Below are 15806 nucleotides of genomic sequence, written 5' to 3' on the forward strand. Positions count from 1 at the left end.
CTTATGTTTCCGCGCTCCGAGCCAGGGCCGGCCGGGACAATGGGGGTATTGTTCCCAGCGTCGGGCACTGTCACTCGGGGTCGGCGCGCCCGGGAAGCCAGGGCAGGACAGGGAGGCGCTGGGCCTGTACCAGGAAGCCCCGGGCGGCCGCTGGGCCGAGCGCGGACGAGGAGGGAGAGGGCCGCGGGCGGCCGACAGGGTGCGCGTGTGGCCCCGGGGACAGCGCTGCCGGCAGCTGGGGCAGCCACCCCGGCAGGGGCCCCGGCTGTCCTCGTGGGGGGCCAGGGCTTTTGTTTTTAGCAAAACTGCGAGGCTGGAACCAGCCCTGGCTGTTTGCATCTGAGCAAGTGAGGGGCCAAGGGTGCTGGACCTGCCTTCGGGGGTCGCCTCTCAGGACGGGAGGGCTCCCCCCGGGACCCTCCCCCAGGGGGCCGCCCCGGCTGCAGAGCTGGCCCCTCCCCTCCAGGAGTGCGCTGGGCCCCTCGGGGCCCACCGAACCCCCGCCTGCCTGAGCGCACAGCTGTGGTTCCCTCGCAGACCACCTACCCCACTGCAAACATTCTGGAACATTCTAGGAAGGACACAGCATGAGGGGACCTTAGCAGGCCCTGGCCCTGGCCCTGGCTGTGCTGCTCCAGGCCCGGGTGGGCTGGGGGCTCAGGGCAGGGCAGCCTGCCTCGCCGTCCCTGCTGGGCCCACCCAGAGCCGCGGCCGCTGGGCCGCTCCCCGTCTTTGCATCTTCAGATGCACCTGCTCACCCAAGGGCATGCGGCCGCTCTGCCCAGCGCCAGGACCAGCCCCCGAGAGAGCTGGGCCTGCAGCCGACCGCTGTCCCTCGGAGCTCGCCTCCCTGCGCCGCCCCCGGCATGCCAGTGCAGAGCCTGCGCCCTGACCGGCCGACATGGGGCTCAGCCAGGCCTTGGCCGGGGCTCTGGCTCCCCGCTCATGCCTGAGCCCCTGGCTGTCTGGCCCCCAGACCCCAGGGCTCGCATGCCAGGCAATGCCAGGCTTTCACGGTGCCCCCGAAACCTTGGGCTCCGGGACACATGTCGACCCCCGCGCAGCCCCTCGGCTGCACCCGCCCCCACGCACACATCGGGGCGCACGGTGCTGGGGTCTCACGCACGGGCTGCCCTCCAGGCTGGTGCTGCCCTGACACAAGCCGTTCATGTCTGGAAGCGGGGGACCCGGGAGCCTGCGGGCGGCTGGATACTAGGGCCTGTCCCCTTTGAGGGTCCGACTCTGCTCCCCGGGCCCCGAGCTCTGCGGGCAGCCAGGCCTCCCTCCAAGTACGGCCGATGTCCTGGGCCGTCCCCAGGCGCGGGACTCACCTCTCGGTCAGAACAGAGGGACGGCGCCCCCCGGGGGGGTTGCCTGGGCGGCCTGGCTTTCTGGGTCGGCCCCTGGACCCCCATGGTTGGCTCTGGGCCGCCAGCAGCCCCGGGTCTCTCGGTACCTGTGCTGATTTCCCAGAGCGTGAGTTTAGACTCCAAGCACCTGTGAGCCCCGCTCCCGGGGAAGTCAGGGCTACAGGCTCCGGCTGAAGCACGTCTGTCCAGCTTCCGTGGGGGCACGGGGCCCTCGTCCCCGGGTCAGGCCCCCACCCACCCTGTGAGCCCCGCCCTGGCCGTGAGGTCGCCCAGGGCGTGAGGGGAAGGCAGAAGGGGCCGAAGCAAGGGGTGGGGCTTGCAGGTGTGGGTCCGGGCCTGGAGTTGTCCACCTGCCTGCGGGCTGTCCGGCTGCGGGTCCCCCGCTCTGCGTGGGGGAAGGACAGTGTGGCAGGCCCTGACCGGCTCACCTCCATACGGGGCCGGGGGCCGGCGCGCCCCGCCTCCCCGACAGCACCCCGTGCTGGACGGTCGTGGGGTGAGTGCCCCACGTGGGACTGAGGGTGGGCGGCGCTAAGCAGGGGGCCCTGGTGCCCACGGACGCCTGGAGACCGCCGTCCGTGCGGCTGCACAGCGGGCACCCCCGTTTTCTGGGGGTGGCGTCCCAGCGCAGAGCCTGGGCTGGTCGCACAGCTTGGAACTCCCGCCCTGCGCGTCCTCGGTCCCCGGCTCTGTCCCCAGAGCGCAAGGGCCCTGAGCTGCAGACATCGGGGCTGTCCGCTCAGTCCACGTGCGCCCCGTCTGCTCGCCGCCCTCCCCGTCCGGGGCTGCTGTGGTGACTCACGGTGGACCGAACAGCGCCTTGCGCCCCCTCCGGACCACAGCCCGGGCGAGGGGCCGGGGGCGCGCAGGCCTCTCCCGGGTGCCTGCGGGGTGAGCGAGGGAGCGAGCCCTGTCATCCCAGCCACACCCGGCTGCGGGGACCGAGCTCCCTGGGTCGGGGACCGCTTTGAGGATGAAGCCCCGTGTGGCAGCGGGCGCGGTCCTGGGAGAGGGAGCGACCAGGCAGGGCGTTCTGCCCTTGTCCCCCGGCGTGTCTGAGCCTCTGTGTCCGCACGTAGCGTCACAAAGGAGCCAGAGCTAAAGGCAGACTGGATGCAAAGCCCCTGCCGTGGACTCTCCTGGGACCTGGGAGCTCCTTTCCTTCTTCACACGTCAGCACCCCCAGGACGTGCCATTGAAAGTGGCCGACAGGTCAGAAAATCACCGCCACCGTCGCCACCGCCACCACAGCCATGGCCGTCGAGCGATGGCCGCCACCAGAGGGGCGAAGGATGGGGACTAAGCCGTGAGCTATTCTCCGAGTGCGGCCGGGGCACACGAGGGGGGCTCGCGCGGGGAGGGGTGTAGATGGCGTGTTCAGAGGGACAGAGGCCTGGCCCGGGCCTGGCATAAGCCCCGCTCCCACTCCCCGGATGGCTTCAGGGATCCCAGCTCCTGGGCCAACCTTCTCGCCGGGGACACAGCAGCCCAACAGGGAGGGCGCCGACGTGGCGCCAGCGGCCCTCTCTAAGCCCCTCTGTGCCCCAGGAACAGCGAAAAGGAACGAGAACGGGACTCGGGAGCCCGCCCTTCTCAGGTCCCCCGTCTTCCTCCACGAGCCCAAGTGGAGCCCCGCAAGCCGCAGGGGAAGTGTCTGAAAGGCGGGACACAGGGGCTGAAGGGGCCTGGGACCTGGGGAGGCCCGGGGCTTCCGACTGTCTCCCACGCGCCCACACGGGGGCTGTGCCCGGCTCGGAGCCCGCACCCGCACCCGCACCCGCATCCGCACCCGCTGGGAGGGCATCAAGGGAAGCCGTTCCCGCCAGCAACAGTGGGGCCTCGTGACGCGGCGCCTTTGGGGACGGCCCTCCCCCCCCCCAGGCAGCGGGAGCCCCACGCCGCCACTGTGGTCCCCGCAGGCAGATTGGGGGGCTGACCTAGCACAGCGCCCGCCCGGACCCACCGCGTCCACACCCCACTCCCCGCCTCCGGGGTCTCCAGATCCCCTGCTGGGTGGTGTCGCAGGACCAAGTGGGGAGCTGCTTCGTCCCCACTCAGCAGAAACAGGTGACACTCTGACTCCCAGTGGGAGCCGTGGTCGTGGGGTTCAGGGGGGAGTTAGTCCCCAGCCCCGCCAGCAGCCATGAGACCGAAGAGGCGGCAAGAGCCAGGTTTGGTTGGCACTTCTTTCCCCTCCCCCGGCGTCTGGGGGGTCCCGGGTGGGGGCCTGAGCCTCTGGCCCCACCCGGCTTTCGTCGGATGGAAGGAGGTGAGGGGAGGCGGGTCAGCCCTCCCCTTCCCAGGTCTCAGCTTCCTGGGGGAGCTGATCATCCGCCCCACCGCCAACTCGGGGGCACTGAGGCACAGGTGTGAGTTGGTACCAATTTTCTCCAGGAAGGTTCAGCGAGGCCAAGCAGGGAGCTGAGCCTCCAGCACCCCCTGCCCCCCGCGGTGAGGCTGTGAGCATCAGTGCCCGCGTTTCTGGGGGCGGGGGGCTTCCGCGGGGCCATCAGAGAACCGAACACAACCGTCCAGCCGGCCCCGGTGCTGCCCCTCAACAGGCGGACGCCTACTGCCAAGCTGGACTGAACAGGAGTGTCGAGATACTCCCAGTGTCCGGGGGACAAATGTCGTAAACTGAGAGAGAGACCAGAAATGCCGCACACAGAGTGAGAGCAGGCAGTTCGCTGACAGGAGTTTTGGGGCGACCGAGAGGATTCAGAGGTTGGAATTGCCTGGGCCAGGGATTTAAAGCAGCCGCTGTAAAAACATTTCAGCAAGCAATTATAATTTCCCTGGAAACACATGCAGAAAAGAAACATCTCAGCAAAAAAAAAAAAGTTATAAAAAGACAACCAAACGGAAATTATCGAACTAAAAAATACAACAGAAATGAAAATGGGCTGCAGGGTTCGGGGTGACGTGCGAGGACAGGGAATGGGCCCCGTGAATCTGAGGGCAGGTGAGCGGACCTGACCCAACCCGGCCGTCAGGGAAACGGGCTTAAATCGATGAACCAAATCTCGGGGCCCGGGGGGTAGTAACGGGGTTGCCGAGCTCTGTGCTCAGAGACCCCGAAGGAGAGAGAACGGGGCGGGGCTGGAAAAGCGTGAGAGGCAGTTGCCGCACGAAACGTCCCGAGTTTGGCAAAAGACATAAACCCACAGATTCAAGGGGCTGGATAAATCCCAAACAGGACAAACCGGAACATCCACGCCAGGACACGTCGTAATGAAGCATCTGAAAACTGAAGACAACGAAAAACTCCTGAAAGAAGCGACGCAGGACCAGCAGGCGGCTCCTGCTGAAGAGCAGGTGCTTTCGGATCTGAATCCCGGGGGCCGTGGAGCAGGGCCCGCGCACAGCGCTCTCCCGGGGCTGAAGGCAAGCGGCTGGCCCTGACCTCCATTCCCAGCCGAACGCCCTCAGGGAGGAAGGGGAAATGAGGGCGTTCTCAGACGACAGGAGAAGAAAGCCTGCTGCGAGCAAACCTATTCCTAAAACACAGCTAAAGGAAGTTCTCCAAACAGGAGGGACAGAGTAAGAGCACCAAGAAGGGCGTGGAGCGTCCGGAAGCACCAAAGACCGGGGACTGGGCCACTGCAGAGATGGCCGCCTGAGGCTGTTCTTCGCACGCGTCTCTTAAATCAGTTGACGGTGGAAGGAAAAATCCTAACCCCGTGCGAGGCGGTGCTCGGCAAAGGCAGAGAGCATACTGAAGACAATCCTGTCTCAAGAGTTGGGAGGGTAGGGACTTAAATAGAGGTCAGTTTTCTCCACTTCACTCCAAGCGGTGAAATGCAAGTACCGGTGGATCCTAATGCTACGTAGCGCGATCACTAAGAAATCACACACACCTCATAAGTAAATCGAGATGGGGTCCCAAAAAATGTTTGTGTAACCCATGGGAAGGTAAGAAAAGAAGAACAAGGAACGGGGCGGGGGAAAGAACAGAAAATAAAATGGCGGACTTAAGACAGAAACATTACTTTAAACGTAAACTGTCCCGCCCCGGCTGGTGTGACTCAGTGCACTGAGCGCCGGCCTGAGAACCAAAGGGTCACCGGCTCAATTCCCAGTCAGGACACAGGCCTGGGGTGTGGGCCAGGTCCCCAGCAGGGGGCGTGCACAATGCAACAACACACTGATGTTTCTCTCTCTCTCCCTCTCTTCCCCTCTCTAAAAATAAATAAATAAAATCTTTTAAAAAAATAACAAACGTAAACTGTCCAAATACACCAAGTAAAAAGACAGGGATTGGTAACCTTGGGTTTTAAAATGACCCCCCCCATCTTTGGTGTCTTCAAATACAGCACACGCTCAGTTCCGATATGAGGTAGGTTGTCTCACCATTTATTGAACTTCAGTGACGGCACTTCAGTGACGGCCCTTAACCCCGTCTCCAGTGTTTTGCCCCTAAACACGGCCACGAGCACCTTGGAAGAGAAAAACAGAAAGGCCGCGAGAAACAAAGCGGCGGTGTTGACTCTCACACAGTCCTGGGAGGGACCCCGCGGGGGCCCTGACCAGTCGGTGACTTCTGCTTCCGCATGGCCCCTCCGCCCAGGACACGCGTCCCTCCTGCTCAGCTGCCCAGCCCCGCACAGGCGGGCCGGGAGCCCTGCCGTGCCAAGCGCCCGCCCAGGTGCGGGGCTCCTCCTGCTTCCTGCCGCCCCCTTTCCGGGCCGCCTCAGGCCCACCTACGATGTGACGCGTGTTTAAAAGGCAGACTCCTGGGCCCTCCCGACTCCAGCTTCGGGCATGAGGCCCAGAAGAGCCCGCTTTGGGTCCCAACCCTGCGGACAGCCACAGCCCGACTCAGCCCAGGGCGCCCCCGGGGGCAGGCGAGGGGTCGCGGACAGGCCGCTCGTTCAAGATTCACCACCAGGACCAAACGTTGTTCCGCGGCCGCAAAGAATGGACCGAGCCGGACGTGGCTGAAGACTGCAGCTCTTTTATTGAACACCTAGCCAATGTCGAGGGGCGGGCTCACCGCCCGGGGCCGCCCAACGCGCGAGGCCCCTCAGAAGCACCTTCTCTGAACCACGGACGCCCCAAACTCCTTGAAGTCGGCGGAGGTGACCCACATCTGCTTGAAGCTGCTCAGGGAGGTGACGATGGAAGCGCCGATCCACGTGGAGAACCACCTGTCGGGGGGAGCCGTGATCTTGATGGGGGTCCCCTTGGAGGCAAGGCGCTCTAGCTCCTTCAGCAGCCGGTCGTCGAGCCCCGGGAACAGCGTGGTGCCCCCGGACAGCACGATCTCCCCGTAAAGCGTGTTCTGGATGTCGGCGTCGCACTTGGCGACGCTGCAGGAGACCATCTGCGGGAGGCCCGGGCTCTGCAGGCCCAGCTGCTCGGGCGCGAAGAGGGCCTCGGGCGCCTGGTACAGCTGGTCCCCGATCTGGACGACGTTGCCGTCCGGCAGCTTGTACTCCCTCAGGACCTCCTCCGGCCTCCGCGACAGCTCCTTGTCTGGCTCCAGGGCCACGTAGCACAGCTTCTCCTTGACGTCGTCCACCAGGGCCTTGCTCAGCGCACACGGGAAGGCCCGCCCGCTGGCCAGCAGCAGCCGCATGAGGTGCTCCGTGATGTCCCGCCCCGCCATGTAGAGCTTGCTGACCGCGTGGGGCAGGGAGTAGCCCTCGAAGATGGGGACGGTGCACGTGACACCGTCCCCGCTGTCTACCACCAGGCCGGTGACACAGGCCGAGGCGTAGAGGGCCAGCACGGCCTGGTCCGACAGGTAGAAGGCGGGCACCTGGAAGCTCTCGAACATCACCGTGGCCATCTTCTCCCGGGCCTCCCTGGGGTTCAGGGACGGCTCGGTCATTAGCACTGGCTGGTCTCTGGCCTTCACCCCCAGCTCCCACTCGAAGAGGTGCTTCCACAGCTGCTCCGCATCGTCCCAACTGGTGACCAGGCCGCGCTCGATGGGGCGGTGCACATGTAGGGTCTCCTTCTTGTGCAAGGCTTCTTCCCCCACGAAGTACTTCTTCTGGGCGGCTTCGGCCGAGGCCCCCAGGAACTTCGGGTGCCCCACGACGGAGCTGACGACATGGCGGGGCCCGATCTCTCCGGACAGGCCGGCTTTGCAGAGCCCAGACCCATTGTCGAAAATGACGGCCGGGGAGTCTAACACGTGCGGGTCGAACATGTCTGCATCCTCCTCTGCGCGTTGCCAAATGAGGGCAGAGCCTCGCGGGCACTTTGTGACACCGCAGGCCCCTCCGGAAGCTCTGAGGGCGCGGGATTCCACGGTTCCCTGGGCGCCTCCCAGGCAGGCGAGCAGCCGCGGGCCCCCGAGAGCCTCCGTCCACCCACAGGTCCTCTCTCCCTGGGGGCGCGGCTGCGGAGGCCTTTTCAGGGATGACAGTCACACATGTAACAATCCAGCCACGGCAACAGCTGTCCTCAGCTGGTATCAGAGGGCCTTAGCGGGCAGGGGGCTGGGGGCTCAGAGGCCCGGCACTCCCTGGCTGCCTGATGAGACACCCGGCCGTGGAGGCGGGCCACGTCCCCAGGCGCCCTTATCGCCTGCCCGGGGACTGAGGTGCCGCCTCAGAACTGAGGAGGCAGCCCAGCCTGGACCTGCCTGGACCTCAGGTGTCCCTGGGCCACTGAGCTGCGGGCAGAGACACACGTCCCTTGCTAAGGAGTGACCAAGCACCAGGCACGGGTTTGGGTGGGAGGCACGGCGCCCACAGCCCCATCGCATGGGGAACGTAGAACATTCTTGTTGAATGCAAACTCCTCCAGGAAGCCCTCGGGAGTTTCTCCGTCCTGTGCCCCAAGAGCCCTGGCTCTCCGTCCCACGGGGTGGGCACCAAGCCAAGTGCCCCAGGCCTGCAGGCTCTCTCTGTGGCAGGCATGCCAGTCCCTGCTCTGGGCTGAGGTCAGTGCCCCTCCCTGTGCTCTTCAGCCCTGGGAACACTGACACGGAGCACCTCCAGCGGCCTGTGGGGCTGGGAATGTGGTAGCAGGTGAGGGTGCCTGCAGGTGGCCCCGACAGGAGCGGGTCTCACAGGCAGCGAGCTCGCTGTGCGGAGTCAGAAATGCCCGGGCCATCGAAGCTGAGTCCCCACGGGGCCAGGCAGAGGGGCCGCTGTAGCCTCCACAGCACCTGCGTCAGCAACTCCAGCTCAGACCCTGGTCTTCCGCTCGAGAAGCAACTGGGCTGGGTGAGACCTGGGGACCCGCCTCACTGGTGCCTACAGAGGCGGGGGCGGCCTTGGGGGGCACGTCTCGAGCCACCCTCCAGCCCAGCTCCTTCCCCACCCAGAAAGCTTCCCCAGAGGACGCCTCAGGGTCACACCCCTTCGAGATCGCCTCGCCTCCTTCTGCCCGCGGCCCTCACAGCGTGTCCCCCGACCCCACCAGCACAGCCGAGCAAGCACCAGCCGCGCGCTGTGGACGAGTGACACAGGTGTGGCTTCACGTGCGCCTGCCGGGGCTGAGCCCGGGCGGGACGCGGCAGCATCGGGGGTTTTCCCGAGGACACCTGCCGCTAGAAGGCGACTCAGTCGTATGGCAGGCTGGTGCTGTGACGTGACCCCAGGCCCTGCGTGTGCAGAGCGCACACCACCCTCGCTGCCCCTGTGGGGCTTCTAAGATTTGGGGCCCAACGCTCGAGGGGGCGAGGGTCCTGGCGGCCACTGGGGGGCGGGGGCGGGGGCGGGGGCGGGGTGCCGCCTCGGGGGCCCAGCCGGCGGAGCCCGCGGACGGGCCGTGCACTCAGGCCTCAGACTGGCCCGAGTTTTCTCCTGCTGCTGCCGACACGCGGGGCTGAATCTCGTGCACGCGCTCTGGCTTGGGACCCTGACAGAGGCCCGCGGGGGAGATGACGTAACCGTGGCACGGCCGGGAGACGGCCCCACGCCGTGTCCAGAGGCCTGAGCCGCGGGACCCCCATGCCTGAGACACAGTAACAGGGTCCCGGGGGCCAGCCGCCTCCAGCCTGCGGCCGCACAAGCGCGCGCGCCCCCGCTGGCCTCCGGGTCAGGGCTGGGCGCATCCGCCTGCTCCCGACCCTGGGACTTGGCCGTCCTCCGTCTCCCCGTGACCTCCGCCACCCCCCGACGACCTCAGACCCTCGGGCACCGAGCCATGACAACTGGGTGGGCCAGCGGGGCACTGGCCCCAAGCAGAGCCGTCTGAGTATTTCAAGGACCCGTCCGTTCTCACGCCTGGCTGAGCCCGGAGGCGCGCCGCCCTCTCCCGGAGCCCGGCAGAGCGGCCCTGGGGGGCTGTCCCCACCCTCGCCCTCTCCGTCCGCCGGGACGGATGACGAGGAGCCCACCCTCCTTCCCTGCCCTGCGCTCCGGGCCCCGGCCGGCTGTCATTCCCTCGCTGGCCCTGGGCTCGGCGCAGGCTCCGCCCTCCCGCAAAGTGTCTCACCCGGCTGACGGCTGTCCCCACGTGGAGAGCAGCGGAAGGCTCTGAGACCCCACCACCAAGAAGCGGGATGCTCTGCGGCACGGGGGCCGGGGGCGGGGGGCGGGGGCGGGACAGACACCACGTGGCTGCTGAGAAAACTGGGTGGGTTTATGAGCCACAGCCTACGTGACATTGCGTTGGTTTCCAGCGCCCCGCGGGGCGGAAATCCCAGGCCGTGGCACTCGGGTGCCTGGGAACCTCCGCCGGCCCTGCAGGACATCCGCCGCAGAAATGCCTCCGTCCCTCGGCCCACTGGGTCTGTACGTCTCTGAAGGACCCTGGGGTCAGGGGTCCACGGGCGGGCACGGTGTCCTCGCCCCTTGAGCGGATGCCATGTTCAGCGCCACAGAAGCCCTTCGCAGCCGCACCTGTGCCGCAGAGGTGGTTAACAGAAGGACGGCCGTGTCCCCTCGCCCGGCTCCAGCTAGCAGCCGGCCGGTCCGCGGCGGCCCTGCCCCCACCCCGGGCCGGCCACGCCTCGTAAATCGCTTGAGCAAGTTTATGGGCGAACTGGCTGCAACTCCCTCTCCCTCCGCAGGGCCAGGCTCGCCGCCGCGGTTATTCTGGGGGACGTTCGTTTCCGTCCTACGCAGGGAGGCTGGCTCCTGGTTCCACCCCAGCAGTCAGGCCCCCACGCGGCGCCCCTCCCCCGCGGTGCCCTTGGAGGGGCCCCAGCCCGTGACAGAGGTGGACCGTCCCTGGGAGACCTTGGGGAGCTGCCAGGCAGGCACCTACCCTTGGGAGTGTGCAGCCCCGGGTCTGCGGGGCACCCCTGCTTCCCACTGCCCTGGGTCAGTGGGTCTAGGCCACCCAAGGCTGGGCTGGGTGGGGGCCACCCGGTCCCGTTGTCCCTGGTTCCATCTGTCACTGGCGCCCAGACCCTCAGCCAATTAGTGACCAGCAGACCGGGCTCATTAGCGCTGGCTGACATCTGGCGGCCAGATCCTGCTTGCCGAGGACCTGGTCCGGTGTCAGCCGGAGCCTGAAGGACACAGGCCACCGCAGATGGCAGGGATGGCACCGTGCTCGCGCGAGAGCAGCGCGTGTGTGCGGGGCAGCCGTGCCGGCCCGGGGCCTCCGCCTCTGTGCCCCCACCGTTCCCGGGGGGACCTGGGCCCTGACGTCCCTCCTCCTGGCAGCCCAGCCCTTTCACATCCCCGGGTGGGACCTCTGTCGCCCAGCCACCCATCCGAGTCCCTGATCCACCGTCTGCTCATGCATCACCCATCCACCCACTCCCCCACCGTCCGCCCACCCACCATCCACCCACCACTCTGCCCACCCACTCATCCACTCCTATTTCCACTCTTCCCCTCCCCCCTTCCTCTGTCCCTGGCGGAAGGGAGCACCCTCTCCGGCCAGGGGCTGACCTACATGTGTTTGGACTTTCACCTCGGAGGGCGGTTGGTGCCCCTAACGGTTTCATCGTGGAGGGGCCAGATCTATGATCTTCCTTCCAACTGGAAGTTCAAGATCGGGGCTCTGGTCCCTCTGAAGTCACCGGGGGAGGGTCCATCCCAGGCTCCTCTCTGGCTGCTGGTAGCCCCGAGGCTTGCAGGCGCGTAGCCCCAGCCTTCAGGTGGCATTGTCCCTGTGCGCGCATCTGTGGCCACGTTTCCCTGTTTTATAAGGACTCGGTCATCTGGGATCGGAGCCGCCCTAATGGCCTCCTCTAAACTCTATCCTCTGCAAAGACCTCACCTCTAAATCAGGTCACCTCCGTGGGCACCAGGGGCTGGAACTTCCACTTGAGAAGTTAGGGGGCACCACTCAACCCACAACACCTGCGGAATGGGAACGGGCGGCACAGGTGTGGAGAACGCGAAGGCGAAGAAGCGAGCCGGCGACAGCTCAGGTGCGCCTGCTCCGCGCGGCAGGGAAGGCGCTGAACTCGTTATTCCTTGCTATGCAACAAGGCAACCCCACACTCAGCCGCTGAAAATGACGAGCCTTTCCTCTCTCGGCTCCCACGGGTCGGGGACCTGGGCGCGGCTCCCGGGTGCCGACGGCTGGCGTCCCCCACGAGGTGAGCGGCCGGCTGTGGGCGGGACTGCGGTCTCGCTGGAAGGCTCCACGGGGAGGTGAGGAGGGCCCCGACCGCAGTCCTTGGACACGCGGGGTCCTTCCAGGCGGCCTCCGGATGTGGTGGCTGGCCTCCCTTCGGAGGAGCGAGCAGAGAGAGGGAGAGAGGACCCAAGATGGCAGCCAAGCCATCAACGAGCCAGATGTCAGGAGTGAGGCCCCATGGCTACTGCTGTTTCCTCTCGGTCGGCCAGGCTACGGGGAGGGGTTATGTGAATACCTGTGCCCCGGCCACCCAATGCCACCTTGGAAGCTGCCCACACCAGGGCATCAGCCAGAGTGCCAGGACGGGCGGAAGGGTCGGCCTCGGGCAGCTCTGGCCTGTGCGTGGCCTCTCCGGCCCCAATCTCCCCGGCAGCCAGCAGGCACGGTGCCTTCCGCTGGCCGCTCCGAGCCCCGCTGGCATCTGCGGAGGAAAGCGCACTCTGGCGGTGGGAGGAGGGCGGCCCCATGAGCCCGGGACGATGAGCGGGAGCGCCCCGTCGGCCTCTTCTGGCTCCCCAAGGTCTCGCTGGGGACTCCGGTGGCCTCGCTTACTTAACCCCTGTGGCTGCTACTTCTTCCGGCTTCAAATGTTTTGTCCTGACCCAAGTCATCGCAGGCACACTAGGGTTGGTCCCACCGCACCCCCATTCAGGAGGGGAGTCTCAGCGCCCCCACCCCCGTCCTCTGAGCCTCTCCACTGCTGGTCCCCCCCGACTCCCGCCACAGGGCTGCCCCCCTTTGGAGGCCAGTCCACCCAGAGAACCCCTGGGTGGCCCTCAAAAAAGAGAATCTCCTGCCCCCTGCTGGCGCCTGGTGGAAGTGTCACAAGGTGGGGGGGTGGCGGCGGTGCTGGGGCGCAGGAACAAAGGAGGCTTGTTCGTTAGTTTCGCGGTGAGGCTCGGCACCGGGGGAGGGAAAAAATCAATGTTTGCTAAATGGGAAAAAAATCGGCTTGCCTCGGTGGGGAAAAGGGTTATTTTCAAGTGTATTAAAGTGATTACCCAGAGGAAAGCCGGAGCCAATGAACAGGAGGCCGCGCGGCCAGCTTCCGACGGCAGAGGTTCCCCGGGCTGCCGCCTCCCCGGCGCGGCCCGGCTCGCGGCGTTCGATGGCTCCTGGCGCTGCGCAGCAGCGTCTCCGCGAGGGCAGTCCCCGGAGGGCTGGCCGCCCTCGGCACTCAGCCGGTGATAAATAACCGGGGGAGCGCGAGGCCCGGAAGGATCCCAGATTTAATTCAAATAATTTAAAATCTAATGTTGAAAGAGTTCTTTGCAGCCACGGGCCGAGGGTCTCCAGCTGCAGAAAGAAAAGGCTTTGTGCTCGGCGGGGGCGGGGCGCAGCGCCCGCCACGCGGGGGACGCACCCCCGGCCACGTGCGGCTTCCAGCCGGCCCGCCGGCGTTTTTCATGGTGTCGGTGGCAGCCGTCATTCCGCCCCGGGCCTGGGGCAAGATTTATCATCTCCGTGGAGCCCCGGCGCCAGGTGAAAGGACCTTTGTCCACGCGAGGTGGCCTCTCACAGCCCCTGCCGTGGGGAGTCAAGGGGAGCCCTCCCCCAGGGGGGCTCCCCCTTGCCCACAGCTGGAGGGCCCCGTTCAGCTTTCCAGAAGCAGCCGTCCCCACACAGAAGCCGTCACCCACAGTCGTGCAGGGTCACCGGCTCTGCGGCCCCGTCCCCATCACCGTGGTGGGTGAGGGCTGGATGGCCGGCCGGACGACACGCCCAGCGTGGCCGAGGCTCAGCGCAGGGGCACCCCCCCGTCAGCTTCCCCCACTTCCTGCCAGTGCCGACAAAACCACGGCCCTGAGCCTCCAGTGCCTCCGGGCTGAGCACCGCCTTGCCTGGGGTTGGAGGGCCCAACAGAGCCATGAATGAGTGAGTGAGTGAGTGAGTAAATGAGTGAGTGAATGAGTAAGTGGATGAGTGAGTGAGTAAATGAGTGAGTGGATGAATGAATGGGTGAGTGGATGAATGAATGAATGAGTGAGCGAATGGGTGAGTGAGTGAGCGAATGGGTGAGTGAGTGAGTGGAGGAGGAGCGCTCGGCTCCCCACCCCCCGCCCCCGGCTCCGGACGGCGGGCCATTCCGAGAGACCGCTTTCCACCCCGAGGGGAGGCAGCGACTCCATGAAGGGGTGTGGGGGCCCATGGCGGCAGCAGGCACCGTCAGGAAGGAGGGCGCCACATGAGCGAGCCCCGCGCCGAGGGCAGCCCCCGCGCTCAGCCCCCTGGCCCCGGCAGCAACGGGAGCCCTCTCCTTCCCTGGGGGCTTCTCCCAGCACAGGCCGGAGCGGCGGCCAGGCCCCCAACGTCCCGCTGGGCGAGACCCAGGAACGCGGGGAGCTGGCAGCCCCGGGACACTTCTCCGTAGCGTCCTTAGCCCACGCTCAGCTCCAGGCAGACACCCCGAGACCCACGTGGCAAATCAGCTCCACGTGGCTCATCTCAGTGAGAAAGACACGGGGAGTCGTGCATGGGCGTCCACGCCACTGCCGAAGGTGGCATGGGTCGCCCCGCTCACTGTCCCCTGGCCCTGCGGCCTCACCTGCCTTCAAAGGGTCCGGGACACCGGGGATCGGGGGGCCTGCCTGGGGAGCGCCCGGAGGCCCCGCTGACGCGGCCAGGTCATCGTGCGGGCGTGTGCGTGCGTGCGTGCCTGCCTGTGTGAGTGTGCGTGTACCTTGTCATGTCATCCTCGCCGGGGTCCATGTTGGGCTGCCCAGCTCCACGGGGCATTTCTGCACGGAACACATCGCCTAGGTTGTCTGACGTTCACGTTTACTGGGGCGTCCTGTGTCTGCAGCGGGAACCTGGCCGCCCCACCTGGGCGCTCTCTGCCTCAGCACCCTGAGCCCCACGGCCGGTGTGCGCCGGCAGTTGTCGCCCATGTGGGAGCCCCAACCAAGGACACGCGTCCCCAGCACGGAGCCCTCTGTGCCTCGTCCCCAGGCCGATGGAGACAGATATTCAAGGAAGGACCGTGAGCCCAGAGACCGGCCACCGGGACGAGGCTCTGCCCCCTGGGCCTCTGAGCCAAAGACATGAGCTTTCCAAGAGGGAATTCGACCCCAAAGCGGACACCGCCTTCCCCTCCCCACACCCGTCCGCCCAGACTCCCAGCAGAGGGTCCGCCAGGGAACCAGCCCGCAGGGATTGAAGCAGCCCCGGGCCCTGGCGGTTCTCACGAGAGCCCGGAGGGGACCATTGCCCACACTCGGGCCTTATCTCCACGTCCCCAAGACATCAGCCGCCTGGGTCAGCCCGGGCGGCTGAGCCCTAGAGCCATGGGGGCTGACGGGGGCCTGGGCCCGGGACGGAGTCCCCCATGCCAGGGGGTCCAGAGTTGCCTCTGCCGGACACAAGAGGGGACACGCTGAACCACTGTCCCTGCCTATTGCCCTCAGAGGCTGAATCTGAGGATGCTGATTAAAAGATGTAGTGTGGACGCGGCCGGGAACCCCTTGTCCCCAGGGCCGCTGTCCCCTGCCCTCCGCTGCCCGCCCTCTGAGAGCAGCCACCCCCCTCCTCGGCCCGGCTGACTCCATGCACCTGCCCCGCCCCGGGCCTGCCTCACTGAGCTGCCATCGGGCGGGCGGGGACGTGGTATCACAGACGGAAGCCCTCCAGGTGGCGTCCGGGCGGGCTGTGCACCAGGGCGGGGACAGACTGGGCTGAGGGACTAGGTCAGTCAGCCGGTCAGGGGTGCCCCACTGAGCTGAGACCCCCACGACAAGGCAGAGGGCACTGTGGGAAGCCTGGAAGCCGAGCCGTGACCGTGGACGGGGCGGCTCGGGCCGGCATGGGCCGGGGCGGGGTGATGTCCGCCCGGTTCTCTGCTCCCTGAAAATCTCACCGGCTGGGGCTCTTTCCGGCCGCCCTCGGTCTGGCGTTAAGGGGCTCCCTGCCGGGGGAAGCGCCACACCAGTGCCACCG

At 66.6% G+C, this 15806-nt stretch overlaps 1 protein-coding gene across 1 annotated transcript; it reads right to left on the bottom strand.

Annotated features, from left to right (window-relative positions):
• Positions 1 to 6393: 6393 nt before the first annotated feature.
• On the bottom strand, positions 6394 to 7527 carry ACTRT2 (actin related protein T2). The gene has a single exon (XM_054584005.1). It carries the CDS (start codon positions 7525 to 7527, stop codon positions 6394 to 6396), a length of 1134 nt encoding a protein of 377 aa, XP_054439980.1.
• Positions 7528 to 15806: the final 8279 nt, after the last annotated feature.

Source organism: Pteronotus mesoamericanus, unplaced genomic scaffold (assembly GCF_021234165.1).
Source record: "Pteronotus mesoamericanus isolate MK-2021 breed Mesoamerican mustached bat unplaced genomic scaffold, CSHL_Meso_final contig_1193, whole genome shotgun sequence".
NCBI lineage: Eukaryota > Metazoa > Chordata > Mammalia > Chiroptera > Mormoopidae > Pteronotus > Pteronotus mesoamericanus.